Source organism: Hesperophylax consimilis, chromosome 27 (genome assembly GCF_061612785.1).
Source record: "Hesperophylax consimilis isolate HC1 chromosome 27, BYU_Hcon_1.0, whole genome shotgun sequence".
NCBI lineage: Eukaryota > Metazoa > Arthropoda > Insecta > Trichoptera > Limnephilidae > Hesperophylax > Hesperophylax consimilis.
The window spans coordinates 9,434,986-9,451,740 of NC_142862.1; the positions used below are offsets into that span (position 1 = coordinate 9,434,986).

Below are 16,755 nucleotides of genomic sequence, written 5' to 3' on the forward strand. Positions count from 1 at the left end.
TTAAGATCTTCGTCATCGATTTGATCAAATATATGTGATCAGCTGACAACGCGACACCTGTGCTTTTGTCACCAGTCCTCAGGCCTTCCCATCCTGCTCTAATCTGAGTGAAGATATACTCAGTATCGGCCTCGTGTAAGACTACCATTCATAATTGAAACGTTGCTTGAAATGGCTTTAACCGTGTTTAGTGAGCAGATCTGAATAGCCAGGTATTTCCCCACCTTCCTCTTCCTCATCTCCTTCCCATTCCCACTACCTTCAGTTTCACCGCAATCGGGGATCCCATACTCTCACTGGCTCCAGACGGATAGGAGCAGTTTTTTTTTAATATTTTTATTCTAGATAAAAGAAAATTACATTTTTCACTTATTTAACTAGAAATAAGGAATACATTACACATAATTATATTACACAACGATATTATTCACTTTCATTGTTTTGTTGATTGAGCATAAAACTGAACAATTTTTTGTTAAATGTACCTATACTTTTTTCAGTTGCGACTTTAGTACGGTTTCACATTGAAAAAATAATCGATTGTCTGTGCGTCCCGTGAAATCTGGTTCAATCAACTCAAATTTGCTTTGAATATAAGTGTCATTATCATAATTCGAACTTTTAATATCCCGTGAATTTTCACGGATCTGCGCTAATGTTTGCTAAAAAAGAAAAACGTTTACACGATACAACATAACAAGATCAGAAGTTTTCCAATTACGCTTTTCCGATACGATACGATTATACAACATTGTTTGAACTTGTTATTATTGAGTTCACAGCGGTGAACCACGCGGTTCATTCTCCATTATAATATAAACATTACACAATTCAATCATTAGAAGCTAATATTATTATTGTGTAATAAAACATAACATTTCGCGGTTTCTCCTCGTGGAAAGATAACATGGAGTCGAAAAGTATATGTACTGAGTGCGTCGTGTGTCCGGGTGCCAGAACCAAGTATGGTTTTTCTCACACCTAATTTTAAAACAACCAAAATCCAAAAAACATTTACTAAGCCATAAAAACTACAATAATATTTCTACTGAATTACTCTGTATATGACTAATCGGAATAAATATTACACTAATCTCCCTACTGAATTGCGCTGTATATGACCAATTACAAACTTTATTATTATTGTAGAAAGCAATCACTTTGTGGTTTGACATATTTAATAAAATAAAATATTTTTTTGTTTTAAAACCACGATATTTATTAATTTAAGAACCGACCGGTTTCGCTTTACTTAAGCATCATCAGGGTACAAATTAATACTAAACAAGAAGTACATAATGTGTGCATATATATAACAAAATATAGAGGGAGACAACATGATACAAATATAAGCAACACAAAGACGGTCATAAAATACATTATCATAAGTGCACAAGAAATGGAAAAAACCAAAAGTTAGATACTTAATAATCAATTAGACATATCAAGTAGTCCAATATTAGGTCTGTTTCCAATAAACCCATAAAAAAATCCCAGTTCTCCTTACCTCCTTACCACCATGCCAGTTGATGCTTTGTTTCTCCCGATTTATTGATATAACCCATTAGTCTACATAATTATCTAGCGGTTTTTCCATTACTTGTGCACTTATATAACATATAACATTGAATCTTTGATAATTAATTCAAGTATATTATGAACAGTTCGCGGTTTTCCAGATTCCCGCCAAAAACACTGACATTTAACATTATTTAACCCCGAAATTACTTCATTCTCGCCCATTTTTTTCTGACAGTGGATTCTACATAATGTGAATTAATTTTTGTCTGACAGTGGATTCTATATGCGTGAATTTATTTTTGTCTGACAGTGGATTCTACTTGTGTGAATTTATTTTTGTCTGACAGTGGATTCTACATGTGTGAATTTATTTTTCACAACAGACAAATCCATTTTATTTATAATTATAATTTTTAGTTACAAGTTAGAGAGAAGATCAGAAATTTACCTGATCTAACGTTACTAAATCTAGATTATATTTATAACTAAAAAAGTCTTTCGTCAAAATGGAAAATGTACAGATCCTTGAAAAATCACGAAATCTGCAGTCAAAAATTTGAACAAAAAAATACACACTTCAAGTATGAAATTATTAATTAATTTAGTTAAATAAAATAATTCTTCAATAAACTCCAATTTTTTAAAGTGACACTTAAATTCAAATCAAATTTTAATTCAATGTACCAGATATATGATAAAATGCTATATACATATCTCAAGTTTTCAGGGGAACTTAAAAACAATGAAAAAAAACTGAAAAATGAAATGTTACTCATTAGATGTTACCTACAACCTACAAGCTTTTAAAAAGTACTAATATCTAACTAGCAGATAAAGTCTAATTTTGGCACTAAAATTTAAAAAAACACCCGCGCTTCGCTCTCAATTTGGCGGTAAAATGCCCGACCATATAGTGTTAACTGATTTAAGGCGTGTATATAGTACATATTATTTGAGTTTGTGAAATATAGTGGGAATTTTAGGTCTAGAGGTCAAAAATATGCAATAATTATATGAACTTACTAAACATTTGTTGTTTATCTGTAAGTTGGCATATGTTCGCTGAAGTCCAGAAGCTGATTAACCGATTTACGCATAATTCGTGCTCTTTTCGATTTCCATGTATCGGGTATGAGGTTAAACATGTTTGGCCCTAAGTAAGAGTATTGTATTTGAACAAGGGATTTAAAATTAATATTCAGATATAAATTTAAAATCTGTATGTTGTAAATTCACCATTTCCCCGCTTGTACTTTCCGGTTATGAGGCAGGTTAATAATGGAGCTATAAGAAGGGATTTGTAAATGCGTATCTTGAGATACTTAGAGAAGAGACTCAGTTTAAATTATGGAGGAAATATGCCTACTTCACGTGTATTACGTTTTACGTAAAATAAATCTCAAAAACAACTCGTTCTAATGCGACCGACACCATCAATGAACCCGTGTTTCATTTCTGATGTACCATGTATGATATCCCTTAATATAATAATCAAGATAAACGCATATAAAATTCACTGACATAATCTTGACAAAATGTAGATTCAAATTAAAATGCAATCTAAGTACGGGTTGTTTCACGGAATTTGAACAATTCATCAAATTTCAAAGTCGATTTTCAATTTCTGTGAAGGTTCTATTCAAGTTTTATTATTATATCATAACTGGTCAGGAGCTTCACAATACTTAAATAATAACGTAACTTGAATAGAACCTTCACAGAACTTGAAAATCAACTTTGAAATTTGATGATTCAACCTCTATTGAATTTATTTTCTCTATATTTATCATTTGATATAAAATAATGATGAAACAATCGCATACTCATATGGGACAGAAATATTATTTACTCAGAATACTTCTACAGGCTACCCTTTTAATAAATAATTTATTTATAGCATCAATTCCAGGGATGGTAAACACGCATCTTATCATTATTGTTATAGTAAAGAGTTCAATTAACTTACTCTGGTACTTTTCCGGAAGTGCCTCCTGCTTTGGAGGAAAGTTGAAAGCAGTTTTTCAATATTGTTTTTTTGTATCTCCAGTCTAGTGAACTCTCCTGCGAAGGTTAAGAATAAGAGTGACTAAAGTGAATTATTTCAAATTCGCTGTTTTTTTTAAATTAATTAGTATTTCCTATTTTTTCTTCAAGGGTATCAATTATGTAAAAGACGGCTGGGCGTAAAACCAAATAAATAAATTATATGAATTAAAAAAAAAAAAAAACTTTAAATTATATTTATTTATGTATTTATTCAAACGCGATATAATAATGGCTTTTCAATACAGTGATAATCGAATTACAAGCGTACAGTGGTAAACAGGATAATAATAGCAATAAATTAAAGAACAATTAATGTGTAAACAAAAACACTATTGCAAGTGATGCCGTTATTAATATAAGTGCTGGAAGACAATGCATAATTTAAAATAAATATATGCCAGTGTAACAATAGTTGAACTACTTTATATTAGGTTTGTATAGGACTTGTCATAGGTCAAAGTATGAGGTGTCTATGATAATTAGTTTATTGTTACCCACAAAATTAATTGTATTTATTTGAAAATAGAACAACGAATTTGAAGAAGATTCGAGTATCAAAGATTTTTTTTGTTGTTTTTATTTCGCTTCTATATCTATAACTTAAATTGTTTTTTACCTCAGCGGCTTATTGGTTAAGATCTTCGTCATCGATTTGATCAAATATATGTGATCAGCTGACAACGCGACACCTGTGCTTTTGTCACCAGTCCTCAGGCCTTCCCATCCTGCTCTAATCTGAGTGAAGATATACTCAGTATCGGCCTCGTGTAAGACTACCATTCATAATTGAAACGTTGCTTGAAATGGCTTTAACCGTGTTTAGTGAGCAGATCTGAATAGCCAGGTATTTCCCCACCTTCCTCTTCCTCATCTCCTTCCCATTCCCACTACCTTCAGTTTCACCGCAATCGGGGATCCCATACTCTCACTGGCTCCAGACGGATAGGAGCAGTTTTTTTTTAATATTTTTATTCTAGATAAAAGAAAATTACATTTTTCACTTATTTAACTAGAAATAAGGAATACATTACACATAATTATATTACACAACGATATTATTCACTTTCATTGTTTTGTTGATTGAGCATAAAACTGAACAATTTTTTGTTAAATGTACCTATACTTTTTTCAGTTGCGACTTTAGTACGGTTTCACATTGAAAAAATAATCGATTGTCTGTGCGTCCCGTGAAATCTGGTTCAATCAACTCAAATTTGCTTTGAATATAAGTGTCATTATCATAATTCGAACTTTTAATATCCCGTGAATTTTCACGGATCTGCGCTAATGTTTGCTAAAAAAGAAAAACGTTTACACGATACAACATAACAAGATCAGAAGTTTTCCAATTACGCTTTTCCGATACGATACGATTATACAACATTGTTTGAACTTGTTATTATTGAGTTCACAGCGGTGAACCACGCGGTTCATTCTCCATTATAATATAAACATTACACAATTCAATCATTAGAAGCTAATATTATTATTGTGTAATAAAACATAACATTTCGCGGTTTCTCCTCGTGGAAAGATAACATGGAGTCGAAAAGTATATGTACTGAGTGCGTCGTGTGTCCGGGTGCCAGAACCAAGTATGGTTTTTCTCACACCTAATTTTAAAACAACCAAAATCCAAAAAACATTTACTAAGCCATAAAAACTACAATAATATTTCTACTGAATTACTCTGTATATGACTAATCGGAATAAATATTACACTAATCTCCCTACTGAATTGCGCTGTATATGACCAATTACAAACTTTATTATTATTGTAGAAAGCAATCACTTTGTGGTTTGACATATTTAATAAAATAAAATATTTTTTTGTTTTAAAACCACGATATTTATTAATTTAAGAACCGACCGGTTTCGCTTTACTTAAGCATCATCAGGGTACAAATTAATACTAAACAAGAAGTACATAATGTGTGCATATATATAACAAAATATAGAGGGAGACAACATGATACAAATATAAGCAACACAAAGACGGTCATAAAATACATTATCATAAGTGCACAAGAAATGGAAAAAACCAAAAGTTAGATACTTAATAATCAATTAGACATATCAAGTAGTCCAATATTAGGTCTGTTTCCAATAAACCCATAAAAAAATCCCAGTTCTCCTTACCTCCTTACCACCATGCCAGTTGATGCTTTGTTTCTCCCGATTTATTGATATAACCCATTAGTCTACATAATTATCTAGCGGTTTTTCCATTACTTGTGCACTTATATAACATATAACATTGAATCTTTGATAATTAATTCAAGTATATTATGAACAGTTCGCGGTTTTCCAGATTCCCGCCAAAAACACTGACATTTAACATTATTTAACCCCGAAATTACTTCATTCTCGCCCATTTTTTTCTGACAGTGGATTCTACATAATGTGAATTAATTTTTGTCTGACAGTGGATTCTATATGCGTGAATTTATTTTTGTCTGACAGTGGATTCTACTTGTGTGAATTTATTTTTGTCTGACAGTGGATTCTACATGTGTGAATTTATTTTTCACAACAGACAAATCCATTTTATTTATAATTATAATTTTTAGTTACAAGTTAGAGAGAAGATCAGAAATTTACCTGATCTAACGTTACTAAATCTAGATTATATTTATAACTAAAAAAGTCTTTCGTCAAAATGGAAAATGTACAGATCCTTGAAAAATCACGAAATCTGCAGTCAAAAATTTGAACAAAAAAATACACACTTCAAGTATGAAATTATTAATTAATTTAGTTAAATAAAATAATTCTTCAATAAACTCCAATTTTTTAAAGTGACACTTAAATTCAAATCAAATTTTAATTCAATGTACCAGATATATGATAAAATGCTATATACATATCTCAAGTTTTCAGGGGAACTTAAAAACAATGAAAAAAAACTGAAAAATGAAATGTTACTCATTAGATGTTACCTACAACCTACAAGCTTTTAAAAAGTACTAATATCTAACTAGCAGATAAAAACCCGCTGTCGCGGTTTAAAAACGTTAACGGTTCTTTTTGATATTAACAGAGGGCGCGACGTTGTAAACTGAAAACAATCCTAAACTGTACAACCATTATGATAATAATACTATCAGATAATCTTTTTTGTTCTTACCAATTTGAAAATCAACCCTCCATTTACAGTTAAATGGGTAGATAGATGCTTTTTCTGCAGATGTATGTTTTTTGAAAGCAGAAAAAAATCTTACATACTGCCTACTTAATTTTTGTTTTCAGTTGAGTTATTTTACATGTAGGTCATTGTAGGTAGATGTGTGGAGAAAAACAAATTTGCAAAACTATGCACCATTGGTCATGTCAAGTAGTCAGAAGATTTATAGCATGTATGGATGTGAACGAATCAGGAGTGCGTTCCAAAACAGCGGTTATGTAGCAGTCTGGCCCACCCCTGCGAAGAAATGGTGTGATGATTATTAAGTTATTACCAAAAATATAAACCTGTTGAAAGCTAAATTTAACTTTGTTTTTCTTTTCTTTACAGGACAACAAGTGGAAATATTTCCAAAGGAGGCTATCGTGCTGCCAGGAAACAATATGACCGTGTTGTGTCGGGTGGGGTACCCGATCGCGTATTGCAGGTAAAAAAATGGTTCAAATTTAGCATGATCTTCTTAAATTTTACAACATTGACATAATAGAAGTTTTTATCAATAATATCGGTTATTAGTCGACTCTCATAAGCACGACTACAAAAATATCCCAGAAGGATTGCCGTGATAATCGGCATCTTTTTAATATAATTTGAGCTTTGTTTTTGATATAGGGTTTTCCAATAAGAGGTGTTGTGTGTATTTAAATGATTTTTTATGGCCAGAATTGGATGGTATTGATCTGGACAACGTTTATTTTTAACAAGACGGCGCTACGTGCCACACAAGCAACGAAACCATTGATCTTTTACGGGAAAAGTTTCCGGACCGTATTATCTCTCGAAAAGGTGATCACAATTGGCCACCGAGATCTTGTGATTTAACACCTTGCGACTTCTTCCTTTGGGGCCACGTGAAAGAGAAGGTCTACGCCAACAGCTCAGCGTCGATTCAAGACCTGAAAGATGGAATTCGTGAGGCTATCGAGGACATAAGACAGCCACTTTGCAATTTGGTTATGGAAAATTTCATGAAAAGGATATGGTCCTGTAGGCGTGGTCGTGGTGGTCATTTGACTGATGTTATTTTTCACTATTAACAGCAAGTAAACATTCAATCATCTATATTAAAAAATGGCATTTTTCTTTGAATATCAAAATAACACCTTTTATTGGAAAACCCGTATTTTGATATGAGGGAATTATTTTTCTCAGAACCCCCCGTGTGGAGTCAGTCTATTAAAACAATTATGTATTTGAGCGGTGAAAAAAATAGAAATGGCACTGATCGTCGAATTGTGACAATGTCAAATTTGTCGAAATACTCGAACGTTATATGTACGTTAAAGCACAATACACAAATTAATTTTTAAAGAAAATCTTTGTAGTCTTTAACCTAACCTAACCGATTGATACTAACCTAACCCAAACATTTTTTTTTTCAGAATTGAGATCACCGGTCACCCGACAAGTTATTCCCTTAGTCCTGGCTCAGGGGAAAACGGTGTTAACTACTTTGGAGGAGGATTAGATGTACGTATAACCAACAGGGGTGGCACGATCTAGCCAACTTAATAAATATAGTTTTCGTTTGTTTGTCTTTTTTGAATAGCAAAGCATAAGGTATTTTAATATTTGCCAAAAATACCTCTAACGGTGAGTTCTGACGCCATGAAATTTGCATAGCTGTAATTTTAAAGTCTATGCAGTTATTTGGAGCTCTCAACATAATTTCAATCATGAGCTATGGATCTTTGAGTATCCATTAATCTTGAGTATCCATTAATAGAAAAAATAGGATCCAACATTAACGTCCCGCTTCCAAGTAGCTGTGTGGTTTCTGCGCATCGCGTCGCTCGCGGCCACTCCTCGCCCTCCAACCGTCCACGCAATATAGTCGTCCAGCTCTCCACAAAGCGACTTCGTGATGATGTCATCGCTGCAGCAAGGACTCGCCGCGGCCTTACCACGGAACAATTAGGATTTGGTGCTCCCACCACCAATTTTTATATAAACGAGCACCTTACATTGAAAAATAAAATCCTATTTGCCAAAACACGAGCCGCCGGAAAAGCTAACGGCTTTAAATACATATGGGTGCGGAACGGCAGTATTCTGGCGAAGAGGAACGATCTCTCTCGGGTTTTCACCATTCGCCGTGAAGGAGACCTTCAAAAGATAACCACACATGAAAACATGTGACTACAAACATGTTTCTGCTGTCTTCGGTATCCGCTTTCTCACAGTATTCTGTATCCTGTAATTTGTTTCTTTCAAAGCTACTTTATATTTTTGTTTACCGCGCAATATCCCTATAACTTTATACCAATACCATGTTTCTCACATATTCATTCACATTCTAAAATGTCAACATATTTCACATTCCTTGATCTAATAAGTAGTCTATGTTTTTTATGTAATTTCGAAGCCTCATATGCCCTGCATAATGTATCACTCGTGCGATTGTGGAATATGTCAAACGGCACTCCTACTCTGGTAAAATGATCTCATCATCATCTATATCCGTTTATTACCAGAACTGTGGTGGTATTAGGACCAAAACCCAGGAGCTACTAATTAATGTATTATCGAATAACTACGACGTTATAGTTCTAGTTGAAACATGGCTTGTAGCAAGTATAAATACGGCTGAATTCATAGATTCGCGTTACACGGTGTTCCGACGTGATAGGGACCGTACACTCACTGGTAAAATGGACGGAGGCGGTGTGTTGGTAGCAGTGCGCAAGGAGCTTGCATCTTCCCGGCTCGATGACTGGGAAAATGGTCAAATCGAACAAATCTTCATTTCTATTCCGGTAAGGTCTTTCAATCTCATCATATGTGCAGTATACATACCTCCTGCCTCACAACCTACGGTCTATGATACGTTCTCCGAAAACCTGGAATCTGTATATTCATCACAACCAAATAATACTTTTTGTGTACTAGGAGATATGAATCTACCAACTCTGACTTGGTCATTTTCCGAAGACAGCAGTCAAGGTCTCGCCTCCTCAAATACGGCTGCATCGAAAACTTTGCTTCAAGCAATGTCATTGATGGACTTACTCCAATATAACTGTATACCAAACCATAATGAAAAATACTTAGACCTCGTATTCTACAGTCGCGAAACAAATGTTAAACGTAGCAAAAACCCTCTCCTCTCAGAGGATAGACACCACCCAGCCCTTGAATTTGATATATCCTTCGTAATTCAACCAAAAATCAAAAACAAAATACAGCGTAGGCGCAATTTCAGGAAAGCTAATTATGCTCAGATTAATGAGGACATTAATTGTATTGATTGGTTATCTGAAATTGCAAATTTACCAGCCGAAAAAGCAGTAGATCGATTCTATTTAAAAATAAACAGTGTAATTGATAAGCTTATTCCAGTATTGGCACGACGAAATGACAAATTCCCCATATGGTTTACTCCAGAACTTATTAGGTTATCAAGGAAAAAAGATAAAGTCTGGCTCAAATAGAAGACATATAAAGGTCTTTCTGACTATCGTGAATTTTCCTTCTTACGTGCTACATACAAAAAATTGACTTATGAAACCCGAAGGTTATTTTTTGACAACATCGAAAGTTCATTGCAAAATAATATCAAAAGCTTTTGGTCATACATATCCTCATTAAAATCGTCTGATGGATACCCTGCTGCAATGTCCTTCGAAGGGCGCAAATCTAACGATGCCCAGGAAATTTGTGATATGTTCTCTGAATTCTTTAAGTCAACATTTGAACCTTCCTCTATCAATGACCCAATTATTAACATTGACCAACTCGAGGAAGTTCAGGACTCTGGACTTGCGCACATTCACACAATTAAACTAACGGAAAAAGAAGTGCAATCGAGTTTAAAATCGATAGACATAAACAAGGGTGCGGGTCACGATGGAATACCGGCGTTTTTCCTTAGATCTGCTGCGTCGTCACTGTGTGTGCCGCTTACCATAATATTTAATAAATGCCTGAGTGATGGGGTTTTCCCTGATAGGTGGAAGTTGGCCTATATTATACCGGTCCACAAGGGTGACTCGCGTCAAAGAGTGGAAAACTATAGGCCAATATCCATTCTCTCGGCGATCCCTAAACTATTGGAAAGACTTGTCCATGACAATATATATCCCCAGCTTGCTGCCAAAATTACTGAACAACAACACGGGTTTGTAAAAGGCAAATCTACCACGAGTAATTTACTTATTTACTCAAATTTCTTATTTACTAGCATGGATCGAGGCCACCAGGTAGATGCAATATATTGCGATTTCAAAAAAGCTTTCGACAAGGTTGACCACCTTATTCTTATTAAAAAAATTATGTACAACGGAATTAGAGGAAATTTATTACGTTGGTTTATCTCATATTTAACAAAAAGACAACAAGCCGTATCATTACGAGGACAGACTTCTACATGGGAACCAGTTACTTCTGGCGTGCCACAGTGGTCAATCCTGGGTCCGCTGTTGTTTATTCTTTTTATTAACACTGTTACTAAATGTTTCATGCATTGTTTATATCTTTTGTACGCTGACGACATAAAAATATTTGCCATTGTTCGAAATTTAAACGATTGTCTTCTCATACAAAGCGACTTAGTAAGGTTCGAAACGTTTTGCAATGAAAACAAAATTTACCTAAGTTACAATAAATGTAAACAAATAAGTTTTACTAAAAATCACAACGCTATCAAACACAATTATTGTATTGGTAATTATTTACTCGAGCGCGTTTACTGTATAAGAGATCTAGGCGTACTTTTTGATTCCAAACTCCACTTCGATGCGCACATAGATAATATTGTGAATAAAGCTTACAGCATGCTAGGATTTGTCATCAGAAACAGCCGTGAATTTCGAAAACCTGAAACATATCTTCTTCTTTACCACACTCTGGTCCGTTCTCAACTTGAATACTGCACCTCCATATGGAATCCACTTTACGATATCTATAAAGAAAATATTGAAAATATTCAAAAGAAATTTCTGCGATGCCTCAATTACAGAATGAGCGCACCCAAACGTGGGTACATAAATATGCTCTCGAGTTATAACGTCTCCACTCTATCTAACCGGCGAACATACCTTGATCTCATGACTCTGTATAAAATCTGTAACAACGTTATTGACTGTCCCGACTTACTGAAATTGATAAACTTCAAAGTACCACCCAGAGTAACAAGGCTTAACGACTTATTCCACATTAGCAGGACGCGTACAAATGCTGGTGTCAGGGATCCAATCAGAAGAATGTGCGAATCACTTAATCAGAATCAAAACCTCAGGGACTCTGACTTATTTTTTGATACACGCACTACTTTTAGTAGAAAAATAAAGACTGTTTTCCTACAAAGTTCAAAGTAAACAACTTAGACATACTTCGTTTAAATATATTTATATATTTTTTACTTTCTGTTTAACATTGTTTATCTATTTATATATATATATATTTTTTGTTTTACCCTCTAAATTTTTTCAAAAATAATTTGTAAATTCTTAAAAGGATATTGCGCATTTCTTTCATATCTCTATTTGTAAAATAATATTCTTATGTATATATTTTTCCCCTATTTATAAGTGAAAATATTTGTAAAAGTTTTCTGCTGTTTAAGTTAATTCGTGAGAAATAGTTTGGATGCAGGTGAATTCTCTAGTTGATGTTTCGTATATATTTTTGTCAATTGATATCTGTATCTGTTTTTTCTCCTTAATAAAAAAAAAAAAAAAAAAAAAAAAAATCTGCCAAAAAAACATTTTGTTATTTGTTCCACATTTTTCAATTGAACCGAATGATAGAGTGAGCTCTGGCATCTTGAAATTTTTGTAGTTTTCGCAATCTGTAATTTGTAGGTCAATGCTATTTTTAACTCGTGACGTCATTTGCATCATGAGTTGTGGAGCTTTTAAATATACATTCCTAAAGACGAGATATTCTAGTCCCAGAGAGAATTTGAATGTGATATCGTCGTTCAAGTTTCTTTCGATTTCATGCAAAAATTGTTAGAAGGGAGTGGACGATCGTCGATGACGTATGTACGAGCTCAAAATAATAAATAAAAAAATAAGAATGCCTTGTGGGCGTGCTTTGTGAATCAAATGTTTGCCTAATCGAGGCTTAAATTTCCAATACAAAATTGTGTTTACGAAATTCAAATGGGGTGAAGATCTACCATGTCAGGCAAGTGTAAGTGAGACGAGTAAAGGGCGAAATAGAACATTTGTTTCCGTTCAAATTAGTATGGAAGGTACTTCTAGTGTTTTTTCAACGGCGCTTCATGATTATATGAAATAATGTTGTATTTGTGTGTTTGCAGCGCGGAGAGTGCGGTGTGGCTATCGACAGAGTCACGGATCTGAATAATGGAGAGGTCAAGTGTACCCTGCCGCCACAGACCGGCAGCAAGGAACTCTTCAACAAAATGAAACTTATCGTTGCAAGTAAGTTAAATTATCCGTTTTTTTTTATACTTATAGTGTTTGACAGGGTGGAAGAATATAGTATTACATATTCTCTGTCTACCTCTGCGTTGAAATTCCATGTTCTACAAGTATGGCAGTCATCATACTTTGTGGCGATGACTACAAACTGTTATATGTTGCTTTGTTATTATGACAGCATCTCATAATTACTTGTAATTATGACAGAAAATTTATCATAGCTCGTAATAATGACAGCAACTCTCATTACTTTACCTTGTAATAATGACAACAACTCTCATAATACCTTGCAATAATGGCAGTAACTCTCAGCATAGATACTTAATTACAAAGACAGAAACTCTCATACTGCCTTGTTATTATGATTTACCTTACCTTGTAATCATAAACATTATGTCAATATATCTCCCAATAAGTCCGTCTTATTACGACAGCAACTCTCATAATCGTAGTAATAATAAGGTTTTGTGACAGCAAAACTCATCGAACTTTGTTTTAATGATGACAGCATCTCTAACCAAACCTTGTAATAAGAACAGCAATTCTCTTCATACCCTCTAATAACTAGTGCATCCCTTATCATACCTTGTAATAACAACAGCAACCCTCATCACTCCTTGTTATTGCCATTTCAGAGGCCCCCTCACCCCCGGAGCTGGTGTACAACCGAGGATCCGAAGCCCCGTCCACCTTCAAGATCGGAGACGACCTGAGGGTCCAGTGCAAAGTGGCTGATGGAAGACCGGCAGCCAAGATTTCCTGGTTCCTAGGTAAGTGTTGAATAATATTCCTTTTGTGCACCGAAGCACTGAACAGGTCATCAATGCCTAGAAATATGATTTAAGGTTAAACGCAACATACTTTACCATCTACGCGTTCGTAGATGGGGTTAATTTAATTATTTTATTAGAATACACCTTTTACAAGTAATTTAAGGCAGATTATTTGTTTTGCGCCCCTACGTACATATGTAATATGAATAAATAGTTTTGTCCTTATAAAAACTCAAGTCTTTTAAGACAGGCATACATATACAATATTGGTTTGAATCATCGATACAATGCCATCTATGAACGCGTAGATTATAACGTGCGTTGCATTTAACCTTAAGTATATCTATTTGAAAGTAAACTGATACATCTGTGCTATGTAGTGTTTTTTACTACAACTCTACACCATCTCGTCATTATGGTGTTACAATGGTGTGGACATCCTGATGCACATGTGTGCTATAACCATTTATTAGCGTGTTAAAATTGTGGAGATTCGTAAAGAATGCAAGGCTGGTATAAGCGTAGTGAATAAGTTTAAGAATGGAAGGTTTAGATTTTTTCGGCGAGTAGAACATATAATATATATGACGTGTGAAGAAGTCAGAGATGCCGAAGGAAGACAAGTCGGTTAAAATTAATACTCCAGTCGGGCCATGTCACAGAATAGCAGAACAGTATATATGAGATGAATGTATGAATGTGAATGAAGAAGAAGAGGGTGCCAAGACGTATGGCAGTCTATCCTCTCTTCCTGCAGGGAACGGCGTGATGGTTAGTTAGTTAACATATTCTCGGAAACAATCTCGTTATAGAGAAGATGTGATATAATGCAACGTACATATATGTCTTCTATCAGGGACGTGATACGACACAACAGACTGGGAAGTCAAGTTTTGTATTGCAGAAGTATGTAGTCACAAAATACGTGTCCTGTAACGAAAGACATGTGATAGACACCATGTGTGTTTTTCGGAAAGTTTCTGTCAATGTGTTAACTATGAAGAGTAACAGGGGTTAGAAGCTAAATGAAAATGACTTCCTAATTATTATCTCTATTCTCTAGACGAGATGCCCCTTCTGGAGGGTCTGCACCAGCCCACCGTGTACGACGTGCCCAACACGCCGGACCTGTTCACGGCCGCTCAGAACTTGACCCGCCGCCTGCAGATGACCGACAACGCCAAGACGCTGCGCTGCGTCGCCGACCACCCTGCACTCGACCCATCCCGCAGCACTGCCATCTTGCAGCTCGCTGTCAAGTGTGAGTAAACATGATAAACACTGAATTAATAATAATTTCTCTCCGGCTCAAATTCCTGATATTGTTTTCTTCTTCATGGTTTTTGATATCTACATTCTGGCAGATTTTCTATTCCACACTTTAGAATCCGGTAATTTCTTTCTTTTTTTTTTAAATGAAAGGCGAACATTCCCTGTTTACGAATAACCTGACAATATTTGAATTTCTCCTACTACCTTCATTATGCAATTATGGAGGACTTGGCCAGCAGATGAATGAACCCGCGACGCCTTGGGTTGGAACCCTAAGGATTAATTTGTCAACTCAGTATCCAGCCGGTTGTTTCATTATTTACTCCCACCTATAACAAGGGTCTCTCAAAATCTTAGGTACCATTCATAGAAACGTCTCTCCATACAATGATTCCTATAAAACATGATATTAAATCATCAACCTCTCTGTATGCATTGGATATGTTGTGCAATAGATATGTGCTATATAAATGCCTCTGCCTGATATCTTTACTGCAAAAATAACATCTTAGTCTTGTATTTTCTCTTCAGTACCGAGAATGTGATATAAGTAGTAGTAAATTTTGGTGACTATAATATTATGAACAATTTTCTCAGCTAATTCATTGTACTCTTTTCTATTCCAGACCTGCCATCCCCCCGCGAAGACCCAATCATCATCTTCGGCACCAAGATCGGCGAGACAGGGCAGATCAACGTGACCATCCATGCTCACCCTGCTCCCCGCCTGGAGTGGGTATTCAATGGTCAGTCCGTGGTGGGCGGCACTGTGGACAACTCTGAGCGTTTCGAGGCCCTCGATGCTATTCCTCTGGTGAGTCTATTGCTAAAATTCATTCATCAGGCCCTTAGCATAAGCACATCGATTAAGGTTTTTTCTGTAATGTAGGTAATTTGTTATCGTTTCTGAACACAACTGCAGATTGCTAACGAACAAATAACAGTTCACATTTACTAAATATGCATAATTTAGTGGACTTGAACTCTTGTTATATATGACACGGTACCATTATTATCAATAAAACCTTTATCAATGTGCTTGTCCTAGGGAGCCATAGATTCTACAACCTTCGAGCTTCCTGGTGGCCTTTCGGAAACCCCTCAATCCTGTAACTTTCCTCAAGACCTAAATCTTTTCTTTTGCCATTATTACCATAGCCATTCTATAAACTTGTTAAAACTCCAAGTATAATAATTCTATATAAATGGTCTACTCCGTCATAATTACCATCTCATGTTTTCATATTTTTCTAGGGAAACGGTACTTATAATGCAACGCTCCGCATATCCAGCATCACCCGTGAGGATACGGAGAAAGAGTACGTCCTGAAGGCCTACAACGACCAAGGACTCACTGAGTACCGAGTGAGAATCAGCACCATGGATGAGCCACAAGGTGAAGTGAATCTCTATATCTATACTGTGTACATTTTTTAATATATGGATTTCATCTATGCGAACCTGGAAGAGCAGTTTCTACAATTCCACTCAGGAGGCACTGGAGAAAATTATTTACCTCGAGTCCTGTCATCTATGGAGGTGCTGCGAATGCTTTTGGAGGAAAGGAAGG

The 16,755-nt window shown here is 35.1% G+C and overlaps 1 protein-coding gene across 3 annotated transcripts in view; it reads left to right on the forward strand.

Moving 5' to 3' along the window:
* The window catches only part of LOC149410552 (fasciclin-3-like), a 503,655-nt gene that overhangs the window by 452,273 nt on the left and 34,627 nt on the right, over positions 1-16,755 (forward strand). For all 3 annotated transcript variants that reach the window (XM_089648200.1, XM_089648201.1, XM_089648202.1), the window contains exons 3-9: positions 7,082-7,178; positions 8,134-8,221; positions 13,017-13,140; positions 13,776-13,910; positions 14,977-15,174; positions 15,812-15,999; positions 16,440-16,581. In XM_089648200.1, coding sequence (XP_089504326.1) covers positions 7,082-7,178; positions 8,134-8,221; positions 13,017-13,140; positions 13,776-13,910; positions 14,977-15,174; positions 15,812-15,999; positions 16,440-16,581 — 972 coding nt within the window. The remainder of the gene's footprint in view (positions 1-7,081; positions 7,179-8,133; positions 8,222-13,016; positions 13,141-13,775; positions 13,911-14,976; positions 15,175-15,811; positions 16,000-16,439; positions 16,582-16,755) is intronic.